The sequence below is a fragment of the Staurois parvus genome, unplaced genomic scaffold, assembly GCF_062004578.1.
Source record: "Staurois parvus isolate SC_StPar_1 unplaced genomic scaffold, SC_StPar_1.0 ptg001886l, whole genome shotgun sequence".
Lineage (NCBI taxonomy): Eukaryota > Metazoa > Chordata > Amphibia > Anura > Ranidae > Staurois > Staurois parvus.
The window spans coordinates 188069-213274 of record NW_028319682.1 but is presented as its reverse complement, the minus strand read 5'-3'; the positions used below and the strand labels follow the sequence as shown (position 1 = coordinate 213274).

Below are 25206 nucleotides of genomic sequence, written 5' to 3'. Positions count from 1 at the left end.
CTAGGAGAGGGGGGTGGGGGGATTCGTGTTAGGAGGGGGATTTGGGGGGGGGGGGGAATTGTGCTAGGAGGTTGATTTGGGAGCGGATGTCCTAGGAGGGGGGGATTTGTTCTAGGAGATGGGATTTGGGTGGGGAAGAAGGATTTGTGCTGGGAAGAATAATTTGGAGGGGGTTGTGCTAGGAGGTGGAATTGGGGGGATTTATGCTAGGAGAGGGGATTGGGGGGGGGGGATTTTTGCTAGGAGAGGGGATTTGGGGGGGGGATTTTTGCCAGGGTGGAAAATTTGCGGAGAAAAAGGATGTGTGCTAGGAGGGGTGAAGTAGAGCTATAAGTGAAGTTTTATTTTTTCTGGGGGGGGGGGAGGGGAGTGCAAGTAGCTGGTCTTGCCTAAGGTGTGAAATAGTCTGGCACCGTCCCTCCCTGACCCTTCCCGAAGTGAAATCAGGACTCATTGACCTAGGGACTGTGGCCTGTACAGTGTGAAGCTGTGGCTGAAGCTGTGTGCAGGCAGCCTACACCATGGGATACAGCAGCTGTAGTTACACAGCCGCAGGTCCTAATTTGACAGGCTTGTGGATGCAAGTGCGTGGCCCCCGAACACTGGCAGGGGCGTATTTGGGGCCCCTCACCCACACCTGCACACCTGCAGCTGTGTTCATACAGTCATCGTATTCTCCCCAGAAGAACAAACCCTTCCTCACTCTCAAAAAAAACTCCAAAAGTTTGTTGGTTCTTCGAACTTCTTTCTGCGTTCCTCTGATGTCCTCTGTCTCCTTAGGCACTTCCTCCTGGACCAAAACACCGGGACACTGACCATGCTGGAGAATGCTGGCCAAGGAACATATAACCTGGAAGTAAAGGTGTCCGATGGAGTTTGGCCGGATATCACGGCCACCGTAAGAATTCACGTGAAGGAGATCAAAAGTGACGCCATCTTCAACTCCGCTTCCCTGATATTAACGAGTAGGTCACAACTGCAATGGCCTCCACCACTTCACCACCTCAACGTAGCCTCCTTCATACGCAGCTGAAGTACAACACCAACCAAAAATGGAGTGTGTGTGTGGGGGGGGGGGGGGGATAAAAACTCAGGTTTTTATTGCCCGTGTTTCCTCCTTGTTTGTTTTATTGACCATTACCACTGGCACCCAACGTGATGGGAAGTCCGAGATGTTTTATAGTTTCCTCCAATATATGCGACACTTAAATTATGGGGGCACCCAGGGGCGGACTGACCATTGGGGAACTGCTATATATCTCTAGGCTCTAGGAATATAGCATCCATCCAGCAGGGGGAATCACTCATGGAGGTACATATAGAATACCAGGAATTCACCTTAGGGGGCGCTCATAATGAATGAGCCAGAGAGGAAAAGTGCATAGTTATAGTAGTGTGTCTCCATGAGGGTGGCATGCCGGGAGAAGTCTCTTCTGGAGAAGTCCCAGAATGCCACCCTATATGTACCTCCATGAGTGGTTCCCCCTGCAGGATGGATGCTATATTCCTGGAGCCTAGAGATGTATACCTGTCCTGCCAGGTATTGAGGTTTGCCAGATGACCCCCAGAGTCCCCCTCTTTTCCAGAGTCAGATGACCAGGAGTTGGTCTGAATTACTCAAATGCGCATGACATTGCGCTTTCTGGTTAGTGCAATATACATATATCATTGAACTCGCATTGAATATCTTTACATCACTTTGTGCACTGCATACGTCATGTTTCGACGTTAATCACTGTATTGTTTTTTGGCGCTCTGTAGCATTCTTCATTGCCGAATTTATCATTTCAAGTGGACTTACGTTTTCTTTTATTCATATAGCGCTGCATATTTTACATTTAGATTTATGAGAAGGATTCAGAGGTTTGCCTTTATGCTAGCTGCTCAAAAACTTTTACCTAGCGCTCGTTTATATATTTTTTGTGTTTATTTTCCTCCACACAACGGCCGCTCACTGGATATTTTCTCTTTTTCGGACCATTCTCTGTAAACCCTAGAGATGGTTGTGCGGGAAAATCCCAGTAGACCAGCAGTTTTTTAAATACTCAGACCAGCCCGTCTGGCACCAACAACCATGCCATGTTCAAAGTCACTTCAATCCCCTTTCTTCTCCACTCTGATGCTTGGTTTGAACTTCAGAAAGTCGTCTTCACCACATCTAGATGCCCAAATGCATTGAGTTGCTGCCCTGTGATTGGCTGATTAGCAATTTGTGTTACCAAGCAATTGAACAAGTGGACCTAATAAAGTGGCCGGTGAGTGTATATTGTCACAGTTTGGTAGACATGGAGCTTGTCTGGCTCTACCATGGAAACTTCTCCATTAATGTCTGCTGTCTAAGCCATTGCGCTTTGCCTACATTCTTTTCAATTATGAGCCTTCTCCCATTCCCGTTATTATCCTTTTATGTTTTACAATCAGTACTGATTGCAGCTCATCTTTTAGAAACAGAAAGACTGTCCCCCAAAAATGACGGATTTAACCTACTTAGATGCTTTTGGGACCCTTCCAACCCATCTTCTCATGATAGAAATTGCACTCAGTTTTAATTCTGTTTGTTTTTCTATCTTAGATATTACCGCAGAGGAGTTTATCACAAAGGATGAGCATGGAGTGAGTAAGGAGGACCACCTGCGGAGGGTTCTGGCAGAGGTAGTACCATCTCATCTGGATAATGTCCAGTTCTTCGGCCTGTACAGTCAGGGGAGAGTGACGGAGCTCAGGGTGGCTGTTCGAGACTCTTCTTCCTACCACAAAGCGGACAAGTTGCGAAATGTGTTCATTAAACACAAGGAGAAGGTGGGTCTCTTGTGGATTTGAATGATTGATGTAGTGTGTTCTGGCTCATATGAGCCGTTATAAAGGGAAGACCTTAGGACATTGGACATTGACTTGAAGAATTATGGTGCTGTCCATTGGATGCCACCTATACTCTATTGTTTCCTACCATGTAGACTAGGGGTCTCCAAACTTTCTAAACAAAGGGCCAGTTTACTGTCCTTCAGACTGGGGGGGCCAGACTGTTGCCAGTGGGAGCAGAAAAGAACCCATCAGTGGAAAAAAACACTGCCCCATCTTTGGTGTCAGTGGGAAGAATTCTAAGGGAAAATGTCAGCAGCACACCGAGTACACTCGGTGTGCTGGTGACATTTTCCCTTGCTGATCCTGTTCGGTTCCAGCCAACGGTCACTGCAGCACCCACTTATACACACCGCCATTTTTAACACAGGAACGTGTGCGTTTGGATTGTACACTTGCAGTGGGAAGAATTGTGCCCATCCGTTGGTGTCATTGGGAGGAATTGTGCACCATCATTGGTACCATTGAGAGGAATTGTGCCCCATCATTGGTGCCATTTGGAGGAATTGTGCCCCATCATTGGTGCCATTGGGAGGAATTGTGCCCCATCATTGGTGTCATTGGCAGGAATTGTGCCCCATCATTGGTGCCATTGGGAGGAATGGGGCACCATCATTGGTGCCATTTGGAGGAATTGTGCCCCATCATTTGTGTAATTGGGAGGAATTCTGCCCTCTCATTGATGTCAGGGGAGGAATTATACCCCATTGTTGGTATTTGTGGATAAAATAGTGCCCCAAGGGCCAGATAAAAGCAAGCATAGGGCCATATTTCCTGCCCAGCCACAGTTTGGAGACCACTGATATAGACTTTAAGTAGAGGTTGAACATGAAACCATGACCCAATCTCTGTTCCTTTCATTCAGTTAACATCCATGCTGGAATTGCCTTCGTGTGTATGGTATTGCCCAGGGAGACAGAGGAGAGAGACCCAGAGATACACCCATGCATCTGGTAGTGGAAGCAGGACTTTATATACTGCAGGCAATACTTTCACACTCTCATCTTACTTTTTTCTCTGTTGTCCATCCCTTTTCTCTTTTAATGTTTTTTTTTTCTTTTGTATGATACTAAGAGAACTATTGGGGCGGCACAGTGGCTTAGTGGTTAGCACTTCTGCCTTGCAGTAATTGGGTCATGGGTTCAATTCCCAACCATGGCACCTCCTGCATGGAGTTTGCATGTTTTTGTGGGTTTCCTCTGGGTACTCCAGTTTCCTCCCACACTCCAAAGACATGCTGGTAGGTTAATTGGCTTCTGTCTAAAGTTGTCCTAGTTTCATCCCTGGCCATGCGGGATCTCCTGCATGGTGGGGGTTGGGGAAAGAACTGGCAACCTACCCTGCAAAATAATTGCTAAGAGAATTCATGGAAAAAGTTGCTTACTGCCCATGCAATCGCCAAGGGTTGGATATGACTGAATGGATAGATAGAAGAGAAATATTAAATGTTTCACAAGTAATTTTGAATTATGGAAACAATGATGGAAAGTCATTGAAGAGTGTGAAGGTCTGTTTTAGGTGTGTCCAAGGCATCCCAAAAGCTTGCATCTTTAAAAACATAGCCAATAAAGGGTATCCAAACTTTCTGCGCTAGCTGCCTTTGGAAATATTTGTCTCATCTTCTCAGAAATACCTGACATTCATGTTTATATTACTGCATTAATTTGGGGTTCCATTGTATCCAGGGGCGGACTGACAACTCATGGGGCCCTCGGGCAATAGGAGATCATGGGGCCCCTGTGTCCTTGCCCAAACTCAAAAAAGCCTATGAAAAAGGTACCAGGGGCATCTCATGGGGCCCCCTACTGACCCCGGGCCCTCGGGCAGTGCCCGACTTTCCAAATGGTCAGTCCGCCCCTGATTGTATCTACCTGGAGCCCAGCTTTAATCAAATATATCTTTTATTGTATAGTAATAACATGCTTTCAATAGTATATTATAAGAGTTATGTTTTATCAATTATTAATAGTTATGTTTTATGCATTTTCGTTGCACAAGGGTATGTAGGAGCCAACGGATCAAAGTCAACTGAAGGCGGACAACCGTTTTAAATTGAAATTCCATTTGTTAACCACAAAAGAAAAAAAAACCTGAGCCTCCCATATGGCCATAACAATTTTTTTTCCTCATTTAAAGTGCTTGTTAAAGCTGAAAACATTTTTGTACCTTAATGCATTTTGTGCATTAGGGTAAAAAACCCCCCATAGCTGTGCCCCCCTTCTAAACACTGACCTGAGTCCTGTATCGATCTAGCACTGTGCCCAGCTTCAGGTCTTCTCTCCCTTCTCTCACGAGCAGCGGGAGCCATTATCAAATCATGTGACGAGGGAGCGGAGGGCAGGGTGGAGCCGCACTGTGTGTGTCTATAGATACATACAGGCCGGCTTGGGATCAAGACTGCACATGTGCCCCATAGCAAGCGGCTTGCTATGGGGGCACACAGAGAAGAGAAAGAGCCAAGAGTGCAGGTGGGGGACCCCAGAGGAGGAGGCTTGGGACCCCCTGTGCAAAACCATTGCAATGAGCAGGTAACTATAACATGTTTGTTATTTTAGAGCAGGGGTCTCCAAACTTTCTAAACAAAGGGCCAGTTTACTGTCCTTCAGACTTTGGGGGGGGGGGGGGCGTATTGCGGCCAGTAGGAGTATAAAATGCTCCGGTATCAGTGGGAGTAAATAATGTCCCATCATTGGTTATAATAGGAGGCATGGTGCCACGTCATTGGTGTCAGTGGGAGGAATAGTACCCCATTGTTGGTATTAATGAAAGGAATGGTGCTCCACCATTGGTGTCAGTGGGAGGAATAGTGCCCCATCATTGGTGTCAGTGGGAGGAATAGTGCCCCATCATTGGTATCAGTGGGAGGAATAGTGCCCCATCATTGGTATCAGTGGGAGGAATAGTGCCCCATCATTGGTATCAGTGGGAGGAATAGTGCCCCGTCATTGGTATCAGTGGGAGGAATAGTGCCCCATCATTGGTATCAGTGGGAAGAATAGTGCCCCATCATTGGTGTCAGTGGAAGGAATAGTGCCCCATCATTGGTGTCAGTGGGAGGAATAGTGCCCCATCATTGGTATCAGTGGGAGGAATAGTGCCCCATCATTGGTGTCAGTGGGAGGAATAGTGCCCCATCATTGGTGTCAGTGGGAGGAATAGTGCCCCATCATTGGTGTCAGTGGGAGGAATAGTGCCCCATCATTGGTGTCAGTGAGAGGAATAGTGCTCCACCATTGGTATCAGTGTGAGGAATAGTGCCCCATCATTGGTATCAGTGGGAAGAATAGTGCCCCATCATTGGTATTATTGGGAGGAATAGTGCCCCATCATTGGTATCAGTGGGAGGAATAGTGCTCCACCATTGGTGTCAGTGAATGGAATAGTGCTCCACCAATGGTGTCAGTGGGAGGAATAGTGCCCCATTGTTGGTAGGTTGAACTACATGTCTGAAAACTTTTGAATATAAAATATTCCTTCAAGTATACACGGATCAGCCATTCCTCTATGACCACTGACAGTTTGAGTCAACACCATTGATTATCTTGTTACAATGGCATTTGAAAGTCAGTGGACTAAATTAGGCAGCAAGTGAACATGTTGTCCCTGAAGCTGATGTGTTGAAATCAGGAAAAATAGGCATTACAATCTATTGTGTATGGCAGGGGTGGGCAACAGTGGCCCTCCAGCTGTTGTAGAACTACAAGTCCCATGAGGCATTGCAAAACTGACAGTTACAAGCATGACTCCCAAAGGCAGAGGCATGATGGGACTTGTAGTTCACCAACAGCTGGAGGGCCACAGTTGCCCACCCCTGGTGTATGGGGTATACACACAGCAGGTGATTGATAGCCTCAGCATGTATCTGTATGATACTGTGTAGGGTGGGGGGGTGTCCATTCCTTCCACTCAGGTCTCAGATTACACGCAGCTCTCTGCTCTATGCTGTGCAGTGACATCAGATCCCCACCCCGCCTCCTGAGGCTCAGAAACGATGTGTAAAATGTGTGCTTTAGAAGGCTGTAGAGAAGAGAGGGCTGCATATAAACAGGTACAACCTGTGTAGGGGGACTTGTTTAATCGCTGTGTATCACGTGAGGCCAGTAATTTATTTGAGTATATGTAAGGGTTTACAATCACTTGAAGTAGTGGCGCAAGGACGACTGGCTCAGACCTGCAACACACTCCCTCCTGTGTTATGATGGGGAGAGGGGGAGGTGGGCTGTAGTCCTAACAAACTTTCAGTTCTAGGGAGACTCTTCCATAGATACAGTACATTGAATGAGTGTTGTCAATGGGATGTCCAGAGAGCTGATATAGGCGTAATGGTTAAATGTTCACTGTAGGCCAGGGGTGTCCAAACTATGGCCCTCCAGGTGTTGAGGAACTGCAAGTCCCATGAGGCCTTGCAAGATTCTGACATCCACAGGCAAGACACCCAGAGGCAGAGGCATGATGGGACTTGTAGTACTTCAACAGCTGAAGGGCCATAGTTTGGACACCCCTGCTGTAGGCCATATAGTGTAGATAAGAGTGAAGTCATGACTTCCGTCATCGACCATGAAAGTACTGAGGCCACCAGATCAGCATGAAAACCGGGGGGGGGGGGGCAGTGTCTTCATTGGAGAGGTCAGCTGTGGCAGCCATCATATCTCCTTTGCTCAGGCTGCCTTTAAAGTAAATTTTGGAGTACGCAAAGCCTATTTAATGCGCTGGTGACTCCGGGAGAGCTAATGCTTGCTGATGGACCCACTTTCCCTAGATGTAAAGCTGAGAGATAAAATCAGACACGAGACATTATGATAGAATCGGTCAGGGCAGATGCGAAAGGCTCGATAAATGTGAAAGCCCTGCTTGTAGCATGAATTATGTATCGGAGGATACAGCCGTACACGGCAATACCATTTGTCCGCTGACATAAAATCCATGCCTTCACTTTGACGGGTGCAATTGCTCTCGGCTATCCTCTGCGAACGCTAACCACGTTGTGTTTTTTTTTTTTTTTGCTTTTGTTCTCATCAGATCCAGGCAGCTGTTCAGACAGAAGTATTCCCGGGGGACAGAGACTTCTGCCTACGAACTGTCTGCTTGAGAAATGCAGGGTGCCATGACCACAGCGCTGTCAGAGACTTCCTGAATTTGGTAGATGGGGGCAACGCATCCTTTGTGTCCGTCATTCACGACCTGGCCACAGCGTGCAGATGTCCACCATCTGGACGGGCTCGGCCTTCATGTTCATCTTTACCGTGGAACCCCTGTCTGCATGGTGGCACATGTGTGGACACCGCTAGTGGATACAGGTAAGCCACATCAGGATTGGCAAGTATAAAGAGAACCAGTCATGATAGGGAGTTATGCGAGAATCTGAATATTCAGCAGTCATTGCAGCTGCCAAACGCTTTTATTTTCTCCCTAGGGAGCCACTGGAAATAATTGGGTTCCCCTACCAGCTATCTGCCTCGTATCTGGTTCTAAGAGCTGACCGACAAACCTCAAACAATAAACAAGCTCTGGTCACTATGGTCTTTTATCAAACTGGAGAGAGGGTCTAGGGCATGGGTATCAAACTGGCAGCCCTCCAGCTGTTGCCAAACTACAAGTCCCATGAGGCATTGCAAAATTGACAGTTACAAGCATGGCTGAGAAAGGCATGATGGGACTTGCAGTTTCGCAACAGCTAGAAGGCTGCCAGTTTGACACCCATGGTGTAGGGGCATAGAATACAAAAGGAGGACAGATCTCCTACACCTTTAATATCACCACGTTCAAATCTGCCTCTTAAGTGATGACCTGATAGTACATGGTCCCTTCCAGACTGTCCCATATTTTCCCTGGCCATCCAGGCCTATGCTTTCAAGGATGCCAGACCGCTGGTGACCTTCTTCATATTTGGTGGATCTGTCTTATGTTGGGGCGTTTTTGGTCCAGGGTCTTCTCTCTGTTGCGTACACCACTAGGAACACTGCTCATTAAGGACCCCTGGCCGGCCCTCTTGAACTTCAAACCCCCAAACATTACTGAAGTGCCAATTTAAACAGGGCCCTTTTGTCTTGCTAACCTCTAAGCTCACAATCGCTGAAGTGTAGAAGAAGCAATTTAACCATTTCTCAGAAGCTGAATCTCGCCTAGATCACATTTTTATTAACGAACAACAGACTAGTAATCTTACCAACACTCCACGGCACGCATACCAAAACCCAATGATTTCCTTTGTCAAGCCTGGCAGCCACATAAGAGGCCTTCTAGTGGACCAGATACCCCTTGCATCAAACCCCATTCACTTTTTCCCCCTCCGTACTCCCCCCCCCCCTGTTTCCTTCTCCCAACCCTTCCCCCGCCCCCTTTTTTTCCCCTCTTTCTCCTTCTTTTCTCTCTTCTTCCTGGAAGCCAGTTCTTCAAAAATGGATTGATGCTGTGTTAGTCACCAAGGTTAATCTGCCATTTTGGCCCTGTGGCCACCACTTTTCTCATTGTTTCGGTCTACTGACCAAATGTTAATAATAATACCTTGCTGTTTGTATTACTTTTGTTATGACCAATATTTTATGGACATGCTGGTGGCTCAGCTTTTGGGCATCTATTTGTACACTGTATTTGTACCTCTCTCTATGATAAACATATTGAAACATATAAAACATATTGAAAAGAAAATATGAGGACACATGAACTGAAGCTGCAGTAGGTCCTATGAAAGTAGCCTCTAAAGTAGATGTTGATGGACAGAGGACTGCAAGATAAATCTTGGACTTTTTAAGAACAGTCACAGTGGTTCATTTCTCTTGAACCTGACTTATGTTCTTCTGTAAGCAGATACAAACAACTGAACCCATGAACAAAGAGTGCTCTTCCAAGGTCCAGAAGGCAGCTTCTACTCAGTTTCTCTGTGACCTTCTTTATGCACGGGTATCTCCATTCAGCCCAGTTCTCTTTAGACTTCCACTTTAGCGACTTGCTTGGTATCCAGGGTCCTTAGAACATGGCTCATGGTGAGTCCAGGACCAGACAGCAGTTCTTCACACAGACCTCCACCCAGGAAAGGTCCCAGAGGTCCCAGAGGAGAGAGAGTCCTAGAGAGGTTTTTACAGACATTCTTATCTTCTCAGTCCAAGCCTCTAAACAACAAAATTAAGGATTGGCTGAGTGCGATAAATATATATCTTTTTAAACCAGAGGTTGACCTTTACTGTGTTGTAGTGTATATCCACGATTCAACATATCATTTTTGTCTCGAATCCATGTCCTGATGGAGGGAGTGATATCTGCCCCGAAACGTGTTAACTACTGTACCCAAGTAGTATTAAACATCTTTCAAACTCATTCTGGGTGTGACTCTTTAATCCCACTTTAAACCTTTGGTGTGTGGAATCCCTCCCCAACAAGATGCCCTACGGTACAGGTGTCAAACACAAGGCCCATGGGCTAAATCTGGCCCTCCAGGCAATTTCATGTGGCCCTTGCACCTCTCCTGCAGGTATCCCCTTTTCTCAGCCCCCACTTTGTCTCAGCAGTAGAGAGAAGAATAGAACTTCTCTGCCAAATCCTGGACTTCTCAGTGCAGCTGCAGCACCCCCTCATCTCTGCCTCCCCTGGTCTCAGCATTCAGCAGACTCTAGTAACTGACTCCACTCCTCCTCTGGTCCTCCTCCAGACCCTACACTTTCTGCTTTCCAGCTCTGCCCCCAAAGGGGGTGCATGGTGATGTTAACCACTTCCCGTCCGGCCGCTGTTTATAAACGGCAGGACGGGACACCTACAGGAGCGGGTTGTCGTCTCTAAACGGCACCTTGTATGTGAGGCTCGTGCGTGGCTCCTAGAGCGCGCACCCGCGAGCCCGATTATCGCCGAGTCCGACGGACACGGTGGATTACGTGACATGGTATGGGACCAATGAAATCGGTCCCATACCATGTGATCAGCTGTGTCCAATAAGGACACAGCTTAAGTGTAAACAAAAGCCGCATGGTGCGGCTTCCGCCTCCTTCTCCTCTCACGGAGTTGTCTGTGAGAGGAGAAACAGCGAAGAAGAGGGTTGTAGCTAACTGCCCTCCACCTCAGTGACACCTGATCGCCCCTAAAGTGTCCCTGATCGCCCCTAAAGTGGCCCTGATCGCCCCTAAAGTGGCCCTGATTGCCCCACGTGTCCCTGATCACCCCAATAAGTGTCCCTGATTGCCCCCACAAGTGTCCCTGATTGCCCCCACAAGTGTCCCTGATTGCCCCAAGTGGCCCTGATTGCCCCAAGTGGCCCTGATTTCCCCAAGTGGCCCTGATCGCCCCAAGTGGCCCTGATCGCCCACAAGTGGTCCTGATCGCCAACAAGTGGCCCTGATCGCCCCCACATAGTGTCCCTGATTGCCCCCACAAGTGGCCCTGATTGCCCCAAGTGGCCCTGATTGCCCCAAGTGGCCCTGATCTCCCACAAGTGGTCCTGATCACCCACAAGTGGCCCTGATTACCCACAAGTGGCCCTGATCGCCCAACAAGTGGCCCAGCAGTGTCCCTGATTGTCAGTGTCCCTGATCACCACATAGTGGCCCAGCAGTGTTCCTGATCGCCACAGTGTCCCTGATCGTCACAGTATCCCTGATCGCCGCAGTGGCCAAGCAGTGTCCCTGATCGTCACACAAGTGGCCCAGCAGTATCGCCGCAGTGGCCAAGCAGTGTCCCTGATTGCCACACAAGTGGCCCAGAAGTGTCCCTGATTGCCGCAGTGGCCCAGCAGTGTCCCTGATCATCGCAGTGTCCCTGATTGCCGCACAAGTGGTCCAGCAGTGTCCCTGATCGCCACAGTGGCCCAGCAGTGTCCCTGATCACCGCAGTGTCCCTGATTGCCGCACAAGTGGTCCAGCAGTGTTCCTGATTGCCACAGTGTCCCTGATTGCCGCACAAGTGGTCCAGCAGTGTCCCTGATTGCCGCAGTGTCCCTGATTGCCGCAGTGGCCCAGCAGTGTCCCTGATCGCCACACAAGTGGCCCAGCAGTGTCCCTGATCGCCGCACAAGTAACCCAGCATTGTCCCCGATTGCCGCACAAGTGGTCCAGCAGTGTCCCTGATCACCACAGTGGCCCAGCAGTGTCCCTGATCACCGCAGTGTCCCTGATTGCCGCACAAGTGGTCCAGCAGTGTCCCTGATCGCCGCAGTGGCCCTGATTGCCGCAGTGGCCCAGCAGTGTCCCTGATCACCGCATTGGCCCAGCAGTGTTCCTGATCACCACACAAGTGGCCCAGCAGTGTCCCTGATCACCGCATTGGCCCAGCAGTGTTCCTGATCACCACACAATTGGCCCAGCAGTGTCCCTGATCCCCACACAACTGGCCCAGCAGTGTCCCTGATCGCCGGATAAGTGGTCCAGCAGTGCCCCTGATCACCGAAGTGTCCCTGATCACCGCAGTAGTCCAGCAGTGTTTCTGATTGCCACACAAGTGGCCCAGCAGTGTCCTGATCATCGCAGTGGCCCAGCAGTGTCCCTGATCGCCGCAGAAGTGGTCCAGCAGTGTCCCTGATCGCCGCAGTGTCCCAGCAGTGTCCCTGATCACCGCAGTGTCCCCAATTGCTGCACAAGTGGTCCAGCAGTGTCCCTGATCACCGCAGTGTCCCTGATTGCCGCAGTGGCCCAGATCACCACACAAGTGGCCCAGCAGTGTCCCTGATCACCACACAAGTGGCCCAGCAGTGTCCCTGATCACCACACAAGTGGCCAGCAGTGTCCCTGATCGCCGGACAAGTGGTCCAGCAGTGCCCCTGATCACTGCAGTGTCCCTGATCACCGCAGTTGCCCAGCAGTGTTTCTGATCGCCACACAAGTGGCCCAGCAGTGTCCTGATCATCGCGGTGGCCCACCAGTGTCCATGGTCGCCGCACAAGTGGTCCAGCAGTGTCCCTGATCGCCACAGTGTCCCTGATTGCCACAGTGTCCCTGATCGCCACACAAGTGGCCCAGCAGTGTCCCTGATCACCGCAGTGGCCCAGCAGTGTCCCTGATCACCATACAGTGGCCCAATCAGTGTCCCTGATCACCTTACAGTGTGCCTGTTCATAAAGTGTCCCTGATCTCTGCCACACCAGTGGATCCTGTTCACTGCCATCGTCTGTGAGGAGAGAGATCCAGTACAGCTAACTGTGAGTAATTTTCAGCCTTTGCACAGAGTTTACACACTCACAAAACATTGCCAGCCACCTCACTGTATCTCTGATTTTTGCCCAACAGTGACTAGTGTGAACCAACTGCAGCCAGATATCTGTCCCTCACTGCAACACCAGCCTGATCACTGCCATACCAGTGGGTCCTAATCAGTGTCAAAAATATGGCCAAAAGATCATATACAAGCGAGGAGGCATTTCAAATTCTGAGTATGACAGATGAGAGTGACAGAGAACTTAAAACATACCTTGGGGTGTTTGCTTTCCAAAATGGGGTCTTTTTATGGATAATTCCATTGTCCTGATGCTCCAGGACCTCCAAAACAGCAATAGGTAGTTAAGAAATTAGATGTGCGATCTTTGCCCTTAGAACACTAACAGGTGCTTATTGGATGTGGAACCCCTCTATGTGGCCAGACTGTGAAAAAGTCTCACACATTTGGTATCACCATATTCAGGAAGAGTTAGAGAATGTGTTTTGGGGTGTAATTTTAAGTATGCCTATGCAGTGTATTAGAAATATCTCATAGATTGACAACTTTGTGTAGAAAAAAATACATTTTCATTTTCTTTTCGCATTTTCCAAAAACTTGTGGCAAAAAATGAAGTCTTCAGAAGACTCTGCATGCCTCTTAAAACATACCTTGGGGTGTTTGCTTTCCAAAATGGGGTCATTTTGTGGATAATTCCATTGCCCTGATGCTCCAGGACCTCCAAAACGGCAATAGGTAGTCAAGAAATTAGATGTGTAATTTTTGCCCTTAGAACGCTAACAGGTGCTTATTGGATGTGGAACCCCTCTATGTGGCCAGACTGTGAAAAAGTCTCACACATTTGGTATCGCCATATTCAGCAGGAGTTAAACAATGCGTTTTGAGGTATCATTTTAAGTATGCCTATGCTGTGTAATAGAAATATCTCATAGATTGACAACTTTGCGTAAAAAAAAATAAATTTTCATTTTCTTTTCACATTTTCCAAAAACATGTGGCAAAAAATGAAGTCTTCAGAGGACTCCCCATGCCTCTTAAAACATACCTTGAGGTGTTTTCTTTCGAAAATGGGGTCATTTTGTGGGTAATTCAATTGTCCTGGTGCTCCAGGACCTCCAAAACTGTGATAGACAGTCAAGAAATTAGATGTGTAATTTTTGCCCCTAGAACGCCTAAGGGTGCTTATTGGATGTGGGGCCCTTCTATGTGGTTAGGCTGTGAAAAAGTTTTACACATGTGGTATCGCCATACTCAGGATGAGTAGCAGAATGTGTTTTGGGGTGTAATTGCAAGTATGCCTATGCCGTGTGAGAGAAAGAACTTGTTAAATGACAACTTTGTGGGAAAAAAAAAATAATTTTTTTTACTTTCATCATTTCCTTAAAAAATTGGCAAAAAATGACAACTTCAAAAAACTCCCCATGCCTCTCATTAAATACCTCAGACTGTCTACTTTCCAAAAAGGGGTCATTTGGGGGGTATTTGTACTGTCCTGGCATTTTAGGGCCCCAAGAAATTATATAGGTAGTCCGTGCATCAGGATTGATACATTTTCAAATATATCAAATATATATACCGTGGTCTGTGGACTCTATAACTTTCACAAAGACTAAATAATACACACTGATTTGGGTTATGTCTACCAACAAAATGTAGCACAATGGATTTTGGCCTAAATTTATGAAGAAAGTATATTTATTTGCAAAATTTAGTATCAAATACTAAGAAAAACATGTTTTTTTTCAAAATTTTCAGTCTTTTTTCATTTTTCTAGCAAAAAATAAAAACCCCAGTGATGATTAAATAACACCAAATTAAAGCTCTATTTGTTTGAAAAAAATGATAATAATTTCATTTAGATACAGTGTTGTAAGCCTGAGTAATTGTCATTCACAATGTGAGAGCGCCGAAAGCTGAAAATTGGCCTGGACAGGAAGGGGGTAAAAGTGTCCGGACAGGAAGTGGTTAAGGAGACCGTGTAATGAGGGTGGGGTGCTCTGGACATCTAGTCTTACAGATATAACCGGCCCTTTGAGGGCAACCATAATGCTGATATGGCCCGCAGTGAATTGGAGTTTGACACCCCTGCCCTACGGGGACCACACCAATACAATAGTGCCACCAGTTGGAATGTAAAACAATGACTTACCTTTAGTTTCAGGTTCCAAAGCTATTAGTCTACCCCCCCCCTCCCCCCGAGCAGATAAATGTCCATGACCTAGTGGTCAACCCTTCCCACACTGCTTACTGGAACCTCTTTCCAGCAACAGGTTGAAGCAGTCATCCACCAGGCTTAGGAAAAACCTACAGAACCCTCAAAAAATATCAGTCTGGTTGCATCCTAGCATTGACACATTCTAAAAGTATTAAAGACACGACTGCATTGGACAGAATCACTACAGGTCTGTGTTAAAATCTTCAGCTTGAGAAGCAGGGGTCAAGGCACCTCCTCATTGTGTGCACGCTCCAGATCAGTGGTTGGAAACCAGTGGGCCATGACTTCATGTGTACTTGGATAGATACTACAGCCACACTGTGCTCCAACATCCCCATTCCCCACCCAATCTGCCCACAGCTGACACGAAAAACACACCATGCATGTACTTCTGCCCTCTAGCTGCTAGAAAGCAAGCAATTAGCCAGGTATGTGCAGGACAATGCCCACTCAATGCCAGCCATGGGCAGCCAGGCAGAAAAAAAGGCACAGAGTGGCACACCCATTTTGTGGCATGCATTACCACTGGGGAAGGGGCGCAGTAAAGCATTCTTACTCCGGGGACTAGATGAACCTGTTCTGGTACTGAGTGGGCACTCTACCCCCCCCCACCCTAAATCTTAACCATGTACCATAAACCACCTAATCCCTGTGCCAAACACTGACCTAGGTGGCTGATGAGGTGATGAATGTGCAAATGGCCTGAGCAGATTGTTCTTTCCTCTCCAGGAGGGTTCCAAGTCTCAGGGGGGCTGTTGCTCCTAGGCATAGTTGAAGCGAGTGAAGGATTACAGTCTGGACCTCAGCAGGTGCTGGGCTGGGGGCCTGGGGTAAAATTATCAACAGATTATATTTGCTGGAGGGCACTATCCTGAAGTCTTGAAGCAGAAGGATCTTTTATCTGCCTCAAGGAGGTTCTACCTGTGGAGTCTGGGTGGCAGACAGCTCCTGGGGCATTGTGAGTAAATACCTGGCTGTGGGACAAAACCCCATGGAATCTGGTCTAGAGAAGGATTGTCTCAGTCACTGGAATGTGTCCGGAGGAAGCTGGAAGGTATGCAGCTGTCCCGGGACTTGTGAGTACTGACCCTGAACAATGATCCCGGGTGACTCTGTGCTTTTGGGATTTAAGTGCCAGAGGTAGCTATGGACTGGGATGGCTCTAATAGGGTCTCCTGGAGCACTGGCCATTTCTCTGCATCCTAAGCAGAATCCATGTATGGGAGCTTAGAGAAAGGTGTCCTCCTGTTATTGTGCAAGTGTTTTGGAATATCCCAGACCCTAAACTCTCTCTTGTTTAAAGTTTTTTAAGCAGTGCATATTAAAAGACATCCCCTAGACCTGTGGTCTCCAAACTGCTGCCCGTGGGCCAGATGTGGGCCTTTACTTGCCTTTATCAACCCCATGTGACACTGTTCCTACTGACATCAACAATGGGGGCACTATTTCTCCCACTGATGCCAATGATGGGTACTATTCTACCCATTGACACCATTGATGGGGCACTATTCCTCCCACTGATACCAATGATGGGGCACTATTCTTTCCACTGATACCAATGATGGGGCACTATTCCTCCCACTGATACCAATGATGGGGAACTATTCCTCCCACTGATACCAATGATGGGAAACTATTCCTCCCACTGATACCAATGATGGGGAACTATTCCTCCCACTGACACCAATGATGGGGCACTATTCCTCCCACTAATACCAATGATGGGGCGCTATTCCTCCTACTAATACCAATGATGGGGCACTATTCCTCCCACTAATACCAATGATGGGGAACTATTCCTCCCACTGATACCAATGATGGGGCACTATTCTTTCCACTAATACCAATGATGGGGCACTATTCCTCCCACTGATACCAATGATGGGGAACTATTCCTCCCACTGATACCAATGATGGGGCACTATTCTTTCCACTGATACCAATGATGGGGAACTATTCCTCCAACTAATACCAATGATGGGGCACTATTCCTCCCACTGATACCAATGATGGGGCACTATTCCTCCCACTGATACCAATGATGGGGCACTATTCCTCCCACTGATACCAATGATGGGGCACTATTCCTCCCACTGATACCAATGATGGGGCACTATTCCACCCATTGACACCAATGATGGGGCACTATTCCTCCCACTGATACCAGTGATGGGGCACTATTCCTCCCACTGACACCAATGATGGGGCACTATTCCTCTAACTGATACCAATGATGGGGCACTATTCCACCCATTGACACCAATGATGTGGCACTGTTCCCTCCACTGATACCAATGATGGGGCACTATTCCTCCCACTGTTACCAATGATGGGGCACTATTCCTCCCACTGTTACCAATGATGGGGCACTATTCCTTCCACTGATACCAATGATGGGACACTATTCCTCCCACTGACACCAATGATGGAGCACTATTCCTCCCACTGACAGCAATGATGGGGCACTATTCCTCCCACTGACACCAATAATGGGGCACTATTCCTCCCACTGATATCAAAGATGGGGCACTATTCCTCCCACTGACACCAATGATGGGACATTATTCCTTCCACTAAAGATGTGGCATTGTTTACTCATTGTTTTGATACCAGGACATTTTCTACTCCCACTGGCCGCAGTCTCCCCCTAAAGTCTAAAGAACAGTAAACTGGCCCCTTGTTTAGAAAGTTTGGAGACCCCTACCCTACAATTATTGGAGCTGGTGTGTATGGACTGGTGCTTGGGGGAGGGGTAGCCCCTATTTGGGAAGAACAAGCTATTACCAGTGGCCCCTATGGGAGTAGCACTACATATAAAAGGGACTTCTTTTCCGTGTTTTTTGAACGTAGGACAGCCCATTGAAATTAATGAACAGGCACGTGCAAAAAGTGAATGGAAAGGCACCCCTGCTGGGTGTAGGTGTGAACCAAGCCTAACAAGTATTTTCTGTACTAGCTGAAACTGTTCAGCAACTGAAAAGCAAAAACTTGTGCGGCTAATACATCCATGTTACAGATTTGCTCCTAGGTTTACTTATGTTTTAATTCCAGAGCCTGGAAAAACAAAACAAAATAAGTCTTGGAAACAAATTACAAAGTTGATGATTTCATTGCCCTGCCTTACCATATGATAAATACAGAAGAGGCGTTATGGGTCTTTAAAATCTGTTACATATTTTAGATTTTCTTTCCTTTACTGCAATCCAATATAATTTATTAATTTGAGTAATTTCCTCCCCCTGCGTCGGTTCTCGCTGCCGCCGCAGCCAAGACAGATTAAGCCCCCCGGTTTGCCTCTGATGCCGTCAACCCGTAATATTCTTAGAAGCACTTTAAATAATTTTTTCGCAGACATCTTTGTTCATTTTTTAGCACGCTGTTCCGCTCGGCAAGGCTTAGCGATATATTTTATAGAAATCAGAGTGGAGGGAAGGGATTAGAAGAGCGGCCCCGGCAGATGGAGGAGTCATTTGTATTCATTAAATGCTGTTCTGCCAGAAAAAAAGATGTTTGTGTAATGTATGCACTGATGGTATTTCTATAATCCCAGTCTAAATCTGATTGCAGCTGCTTAACCATTTTGTCAAGAAGCACCTGTCCCTCGGGTTTTGTCAGCTAGACCTATGAACATCGCAGGAACTGATCATGCACGTTCTGCAATGGCCTCTACCACGTTTAAAGGTCAAATTTGGAATGATTAGCACTATTTAAAGGGTATGCCATGGTAAAAGAAAAAAAAAATTTACATAGTTAGATAGTTTGCTGGCAGATGTTACTGTCATGGAGGTAGGTGAATTATCATCAGTCAAAGGCTACAACGTCCCTTGACTAAATCATAAAGAAAATGGTCTCCCATGGGACATTAAGGCAGCCACAAAAACATCAGTATTTAAAAAAATAGTTTTTTATTAATACTGAAATGTAGGCACTGCGTTTATGTGTGAAATAATACCTATAGGGTAAACTGCATGCAGTGGTGCATTGGCTGGAGGCAAGGTCACTTCACGTTGAGGGTATACCTCCCTCACCCGCTCAACACCCTCCCACCTCCACGTCCTACTGCAACCCCCACAACTTAATATCTGTCCCCCTGCTCCCTAAAATCTCCCCCCCGTTTTCATGTGCACTCCTGAACGCCCGTTCGGTGTGCAACAAGCTTACCGCCATCCACGACCTCTTTGTTTCCCGCTCCCTCAACCTCCTAGCGATCACGGAAACCTGGATCCAGCCCACTGACTCTACCTCCCCTGCTGCACTCTCCTACGGAGGTCTCACCTGGACCCACTCACCCAGGCCTAACGGTCGTAAAGGTGGTGGGGTTGGTCTGCTCCTGTCACCGCAGAGCACCTTCCGAGTCCTCCCAAACCCCCCCTCCCTATCCTTCTCCTCCTTCGAGGCCCACTGCGTCCGACTATTCTCCCCAACCCCCCTGAAGATTGCTGTGATATACCGGCCTCCTGGATCCATACCCCGCTTCCTGGAAGACTTCTCCTCCTGGCTACCCTTCTTCCTCTCCTCTGAGCTACCCACTATCATCCTTGGGGATTTCAACATCCCTGTCAACCTCGACAACCCGGACACAGCCCGTCTCCTCCACTTAACCTCCTCCTTTGCACTTGCACAGTGCATACAATCCACCACCCACTCCGACGGAAATATCCTGGACCTTGTCTTCTCCAACTGCTGCGCCCCCCACAACCTCACTAACACCTCCTTCCCTCTCTCTGACCACAACCTGATCACCTTCTCTATCTCCTCGTCCTCCAACGCCTACCCCTCCAAATGTCACACTATTACCAACCGTAACCTCCGCAACCTTAACCCTGCCTCCCTCCACTCTGCAGCTGATCAACTCCACGACAGCATCCTCCCCCTGTCCTGCCCCGACTTGGCTTTGACCGCCTACAACAATGCGCTCTCAACAGCCCTTGACTCACTAGCGCCTTTAACCACACGCAACATCAGACCCCGACCGCTCCAGCCCTGGCAGACAGATCACACCAAAACCCTCAAACGACAAAGTCGTGCCCTGGAGTGACTATGGCGCAAAACCAAATCCCAACAAGCCTTCACCCGCTATAAATCTGCCTTCCGCACCTACACCTCCTCCCTCCATGCTGCCAAACAGGCCTACTTCTTGACCCTCATCAAGGCCCTCTCCTCCAATCCTCGCCGACTCTTCTCTGCCTTCAACTCTCTACTCTCTCCACCCCCACCTCCACCCAGCACCTCACTCACTGCCCTTGAGATTGCCAATCACTTCAAAAACAAGATTGACACAATTCGCAAGGACATTGCCGCAACTCACACACCCTCTCAACCCGTCCCCTCTCACACAGCTACCCCCTTATCCCCCCTCCCCCTCGACATAACCCGCAGGGACTTCGTCGCTGCTCAAACTCTCTCCAACCCCCTTCACCCTCACTCAGCTACCCCCTCATCACCCCTCTCCCACAGCCCCACCACTGCTCTGACCTCCTCTTCCACCCCACCCTACATTCCTCATACTGAAGCTCCCCCCACACTCCGCACCTTTGACCTTACTACCATCGAGGAAGTCTCCAAGATCCTCTCTGATGCCCACCTCACCACCTGCCCCCTCGACCCTATCCCCTCACAACTCTTACGACCTTCCTCCTCCTCCATCCTACGCTCCCTCACCCACATCTTCAATCTCTCCCTCTCCTCAGGCACTTTCCCCTCCCCTCTGAAACATGCACACATCACCCCCATACTTAAAAAGCCCTCCCTGGACCCCAATGACCCGAACAACCTCAGACCCATCTCCCTGCTCCCATTTACATCTAAACTCCTCGAGCGCCTAGTCTACACCCGCCTATGCTCTCACCTCAACGACAACAACCTCCTCGATCCCCTACAGTCCGGCTTCCGTCCCCTACACTCCACCGAAACTGCCTTACTCAAACTCTCCAACGACCTGCTAACCGCCAAAGCTAATGGCCACTATTCAGTGCTCCTACTCCTTGACCTCTCTGCGGCCTTTGACACAGTCGACCACCCCCTCCTCCTCAAAAAACTACACTCCCTCGGCCTCAGAGATTCTGCTCTCTCCTGGCTCTCATCCTACCTGTCACAACGCTCCTTCAGCGTTACCTATAATGCTACCACCTCCCCCTCACTCCCCCTCTCTGTTGGGGTCCCTCAAGGCTCTGTCCTCGGGCCCCTTCTCTTCTCCATCTATACCTCCTCCCTTGGCCAACTCATACACTCTCACGGCTTCAACTACCACCTCTATGCCGATGACACACAAATCTATCTCTCAACCCCCCACCTCACCCCCTTGGTCTCCGCCCGAATCACACACCTACTGAGCGACATATCAGACTGGATGTCGCTCCACTTCCTTAAATTGAACCTCTCCAAAACCGAGTTTCTTGTCTTCCCCCCAGCCCGGACACCACCCCCCATTGATTTCTCCGTCACATCCAACAACGCTACCATCAAACCCGCCCTGCAGGCCAGAGTACTGGGTGTCATTCTGGACTCCAACCTATCCTTCCAGCCCCAAGTCCAATCTTTAACAAACTCGCGCAGACTCTACCTCCGCAACATCGCCAAAATCCGCACGTTCCTAACCCTAGAAACCACTAAACAGCTCATCCACTCCCTCATCATATCACGACTCGACTACTGCAACTCCCTCCTCACTGGCCTGCCTCGCCGCTGGCTATCCCCGCTTCAGTCGATCCTGAATACGGCTGCCAGACTCATTCACCTTTCCAACCGCTCTGTCTCCGCCACCCCCCTCTGCCAATCCCTCCACTGGCTTCCGATTGCGCAACGGATCAAATTCAAAATCCTAACGCTGACGTACAAAGCTGTCCACCATACTGCCCCGAACTACATCACTGACCTAATATCCAAGTACCGCCCAGCACGCACACTCCGCTCCCCACAAGACCTCCTTCTCTCTAGTTCCCTGGTCTCCTCCTCCCATGCCTGCCTCCAGGACTTCTCCAGGGTGTCACCCATCCTCTGGAACTCCCTGCCCCAACCCATCAGATTATCACCTACTCTCCTCTCCTTTAGGCGCACCCTGAAAACCCATCTCTTCAGGGAAGCCTACCCCACCCCCTGCTAACTTGCCGACCTCCTCCACTCTTCCTACCACTCCATCCCCCACAGCTATCTCCTCCTGTGCCACCATCCCCTCCCTCCTAGATTGTAAGCTCGAAAGAGCAGGGCCCTCGATCCCCTCATGTTTTGCATTGTTCTGTCACATGTTCTGTCCCCCTTTGTAATGTACAGCGCTGAGCGAACTATTGGCGCTTTATAAATACTGTATAATAATAATAATAAGAAAGTGTTCCTTGAGGTATAGGGTCTTTGGTCCTATGGGAGAGCAGGGGAGGCCGCACACTCTACAATGTGATTTTTAATGGAGGAGGGAGTCCACCCATAATGGGACCCAGAAATGGGAAGTGTCAAGAGCCTGTTCTATGCATGGGATGTGTTTCAGATAAAGGTATATGCATCACTGTACACCCCCACCATTGTACAGCCTCACCATTGAAATTCCTAAACCAGGGTCCCCAAACTTTCAAAACAAAGGTCCAGTTTATTGTTCTTTGGACTTTAGGGGGACTAGACAGTGGCCAGTGTGTGTGGAAATTTTCTTGGCATCAGTATATATCACCATATAGGTAAGGAATAGTGCCCCATCACTGGTATCTTCGGAAGGAATAGTGCCCCATCTTTGGTATCTTTGGGAGGAATAGTGCCCCATCATTGGTATCAGTGGGAGGAATAGTGCCCCATCCTTGGTATCAGTGGGAGGAATAGTGCCCCATCATTGGTGTCAGTGGGAGGAATAGTGCCCATCATTGGTATCAGTGGGAGGAATAGTGCCCCGTCATTGGTATCAGTGGGAGGAATAGTGCCCCATCATTGGTATCAGAGGGAGGAATAGTGCCCCATCATTGGTATCAGTGGGAGGAATAGTGCCCCATCATTGGTATCAGTGGGAGGAATAGTGCCCCGTCATTGGTATCGGTGGGAGGAATAGTGCCCCATCATTGGTATCATTGGGAGTAATAGTGCCCCATCATTGGTATCAGTGGGAGGAATAGTGCTCCATCATAGGTATCATTGGGAGGAATAGTGCCCCATCATTGGTATCAGAGGGAGGAATAGTGCCCCATCATTGGTATCATTGGGAGGAATAGTGCCCCATCATTGGTGTCATTGGGAGGAATAGTGCCCCATCATTAGTGTCATTGGGAATAGTGCCCTATCATTGGTATCATTGGGAGGTGTAGTGCCCCATCATTGGTGTCAGTGGGAGGAATAGTGCCCCATCATTGGTGTCATTGGCAGGAATAGTGCCCCATCATTGGTATCATTGGGAGGTGTAGTGCCCCATCATTGGTGTCAGTGGGAGGAATAGTGCCCCATCATTGGTATCATTGGCAGGAATAGTACCCCATCATTGGTATCATTGGGAGGAAAAGTGCCCCATTGTCGGTATCATTCAGAGGAATAGTGCCACATTGTTGGCGTCAATTGGATGAATAGTACCCCATCATTGATATAATTTGGCAGAATAGTGTCTTGTATCAGTGGGAGGAATACTGCCCCAAGGGCTGGATAAAGGCAAGCAAAGGGCCGCCACAGTTTGGAGTCACTGGCCCATTGCTTCACCCTAACTTTATTCAAACTCACAGACCCTTGTGGAGGAAACATCAGGCTGAACAGTATAACAAAGGCAATACAAGCTAATGATACATTCCATGCCAAATACAATCACACATCTAAGAACACTATACTGTATATGTGGCCTAATTATAAGGAAAGGACCCTAATTAGTCTACTGGCCAGTTGTTTCCCAATCATAGTATGCCGACGTTGAGGCCTCGAGTCACCAGATGGAACGCTCTGTCTATACTGTAGAGTATTTGTAGTTCCAAGATAGAAACAAAGATGCCCCAAAAGAAGGAATTCTGAGCTGTTCCTGTGTGGGAGCAAAGTTTATACAATGCAGGTAAATCAAAAAACCTTGGTGGCCAAGGGAAATCCTACCACAAGCCACTGTTCTCCGGCAGTCCCCTGAACACCAGACGAGAGGTCAAACTATTCACATAGCAACTTCCCTCTCAATTCAGCATTGTTGGATCTGATCCCTTCTCCCTCTCCGGAGTCCTCAGGCCTGTTCACAGCTCGAGTTGTCTTGTCTGTATGTGGCTCTGCCCTATGATGATCTGCTATTGTAGCTCACTGCAGTCTGTCTCTATGTGTCCTCTGGAGCCAGCAGTCTTATCCAGGTCTGCAGGTTTGGCCCTCTACTCAAACGGCAGCACAGCTGTTGGGATGTGGATCTGAACCCAGAACCTGTGGTGTCTGCCTGTGTTTCTTCTCGCTGTGCCACCGAGATGCTGGACAGCTCCCTGCCTGATTTCTTAGACAACCTTGCTTTGTGTCTTGTTTCAGGTGAACCTTGGACCCTTTGCTCTTCCCATGAACTTCCTGATTTAAGTCATGTCTCTGCATTTCCTGTTTGCCAGATTATTGTGCTTTCTCCAGCCAATATCTTGCTCCTTTTGCTCCTGCTACAGTGCGTATCTTCACTACCACTAATTACCAACCTTTGGCTTGCTCCTCGCCTACACTTCTATTTGATCCCAACCTACAACCTCTTGCTACCGACCTTTGACTTGCTTACTGACTACACTTCTGCTTGATCCCTACCTGCTATATCTGCCACTGGATCCTGGCTTGCTCACCTCCTGGTGGGGTGATCTTGAGGACCACAACTTAGTACTTGCACACTGTGAAACCCATATCCTCAAATAGGAGCTCTGGTGAAGTCCGGTTAGTGCTTAGACCTCATGCCTCAGGTGAGCCCACATCACCAGGGTGACCTTCTCATGTACTTATCCTGCTGGTTGATGTGAACCTCTCTACTGCTATAACTACTGGTCTCCCAGCCTGACCCCTGACTGTGACAACACCATTCTCTGTTTAGCACAGGCTCCTTCTTTCCC

General features: G+C 48.4%; 1 protein-coding gene across 1 annotated transcript in view; it reads left to right on the top strand.

Annotated features, from left to right (window-relative positions):
- Positions 1–25206, top strand: part of LOC149433876 (neural-cadherin-like) — a 183754-nt gene that overhangs the window by 122250 nt on the left and 36298 nt on the right. The window contains exons 20-22 of the mRNA XM_089664339.1: positions 781–965; positions 2573–2799; positions 7879–8156. Coding sequence (XP_089520465.1) covers positions 781–965; positions 2573–2799; positions 7879–8156 — 690 coding nt within the window. The remainder of the gene's footprint in view (positions 1–780; positions 966–2572; positions 2800–7878; positions 8157–25206) is intronic.